Source organism: Arachis hypogaea, chromosome 19 (genome assembly GCF_003086295.3).
Source record: "Arachis hypogaea cultivar Tifrunner chromosome 19, arahy.Tifrunner.gnm2.J5K5, whole genome shotgun sequence".
Lineage (NCBI taxonomy): Eukaryota > Viridiplantae > Streptophyta > Magnoliopsida > Fabales > Fabaceae > Arachis > Arachis hypogaea.
The window spans coordinates 25,791,531-25,793,058 of record NC_092054.1 but is presented as its reverse complement, the minus strand read 5'-3'; the positions used below and the strand labels follow the sequence as shown (position 1 = coordinate 25,793,058).

The 1,528-nt window shown below is 34.7% G+C and overlaps 1 protein-coding gene across 1 annotated transcript; it reads right to left on the bottom strand.

The window, feature by feature from the left end:
* Positions 1–423: 423 nt before the first annotated feature.
* LOC112778140 (putative F-box protein At1g67623) lies at positions 424–1,134 on the bottom strand. Its single transcript, XM_025822497.1, has one exon. The coding sequence runs from the start codon at positions 1,132–1,134 to the stop codon at positions 424–426; it is 711 nt and encodes a 236-aa protein (XP_025678282.1).
* Between the last annotated feature and the right edge of the window lie 394 nt (positions 1,135–1,528).

Sequence of the window (1,528 nt, the reverse complement as noted above, 5' to 3'; positions counted from 1 at the left end):
GATATACTTTGAACAAAGAAATTTTAAATCATGGCTTAAATATTTATAACGCTATTAATTAGTATAAAGTAAATAGGGTAGAATCTCAAATTTAAGTTAATAAGTTAGTATATGTAAATTATATTAATTATTTCAATAATAAGTTTATGGGTGGTTACTAATTAAAACTAAATTATAAAAGATTTATTTCGATTGACCATGAACAAGCATGTATTTTAATTATGTCAATTTATTGGATCAAAATGAGATTTTTCCACATACAAAAGTAGAAACACAATTAAAACATAGTCCACATGTTAAGGAAAGATAATCGTTCATAACAAAATAGGATACATTGTTAACTACTGTATTGGCAGATAACATAAGCATAAATTCCCAACAACACACTGGCAGATTGCAGAAATTGGTAAAAAGTCATGTTCATTAAAATGTAAACATTTCCAAGAAGACCCTCGCCTCGTAATCATCGAAGCAGTGCACATACGAGATACTGGACGCATCTTGCACGTCACCTATGGTGCCGCGGGTAGGGCAACTAGTGGACCAACAAGCCATGGGATGTTCAGGATCCGAAGGTCCTTCATCCACCGACCACTCCTCGAAAATTTTTGTGAAGACCTCCCTACACCTTTTGACCTCCCCAGAAGTACGTATAACTTCAAACAATTTAACATTTCGTCTCTTGTACACTTCGTCTTCGTGATTACACAGTAGCAGCATGGCACACAAGTAACCGGCTTCAATGCTGCCCTCCGTTGTAGCCCTAGTCAGAAGATCCATTCCAAGGTCACGGTGGACAATCCAAAAATACTCCGTCATCCTATGCCGGAGTATAGCATCCAGATTTCTTGCTTCCACACAATAATCAACAAACCTCCTTTCAGGTTGGTCAAAGTAAAATAAAAAGGACACTAACGATATATGCCATATCATTGGATGGTTGTATACATTGTCTGACCTAGCTGCATCCTGAAGCACCTTGTAAGTCGCTTGCATGTTGAACAGATCCTGAATTGAATTCAATACAACCTTCGTGGCAATCCTCACCCATATGTCACGAGGAAGAAAAAGTGGACATTCGTACTCAATGAAAATGCTTCTTTTATTTCTGTTCTTCTTGGATGTTCCAACCATTTGCAAGAACTTTGGGGATTATTAGAGAATATCAAGAGGAGAGACGACCACCCAAGCTGCATTATGTGTTGCTATTATATCCTTTTTAATTTTAGTATACTGGCATTAACTATGGTTCAATTTCTCATACGTTTCTTTACCGATTGTTTTGGATAAGACCAAATAATTAATAGATACTATTACTTAAAAATTTATTAAAAAATGTTTCCTTTGCAAAATGGCAATGCCGTTTTCACTTTGTAACTTTTTCTTGGAATTCGAAAATGAAAAATGTCAATGACATTTTCATTGTTTTCAAATTTTTTAATTAAGGAAATTGAATACAATGGAGAAGGAATCATCAAAAGATAGGATTAGATACTTGTAGAAATATTGTATATCTGTAAGTTTCTAA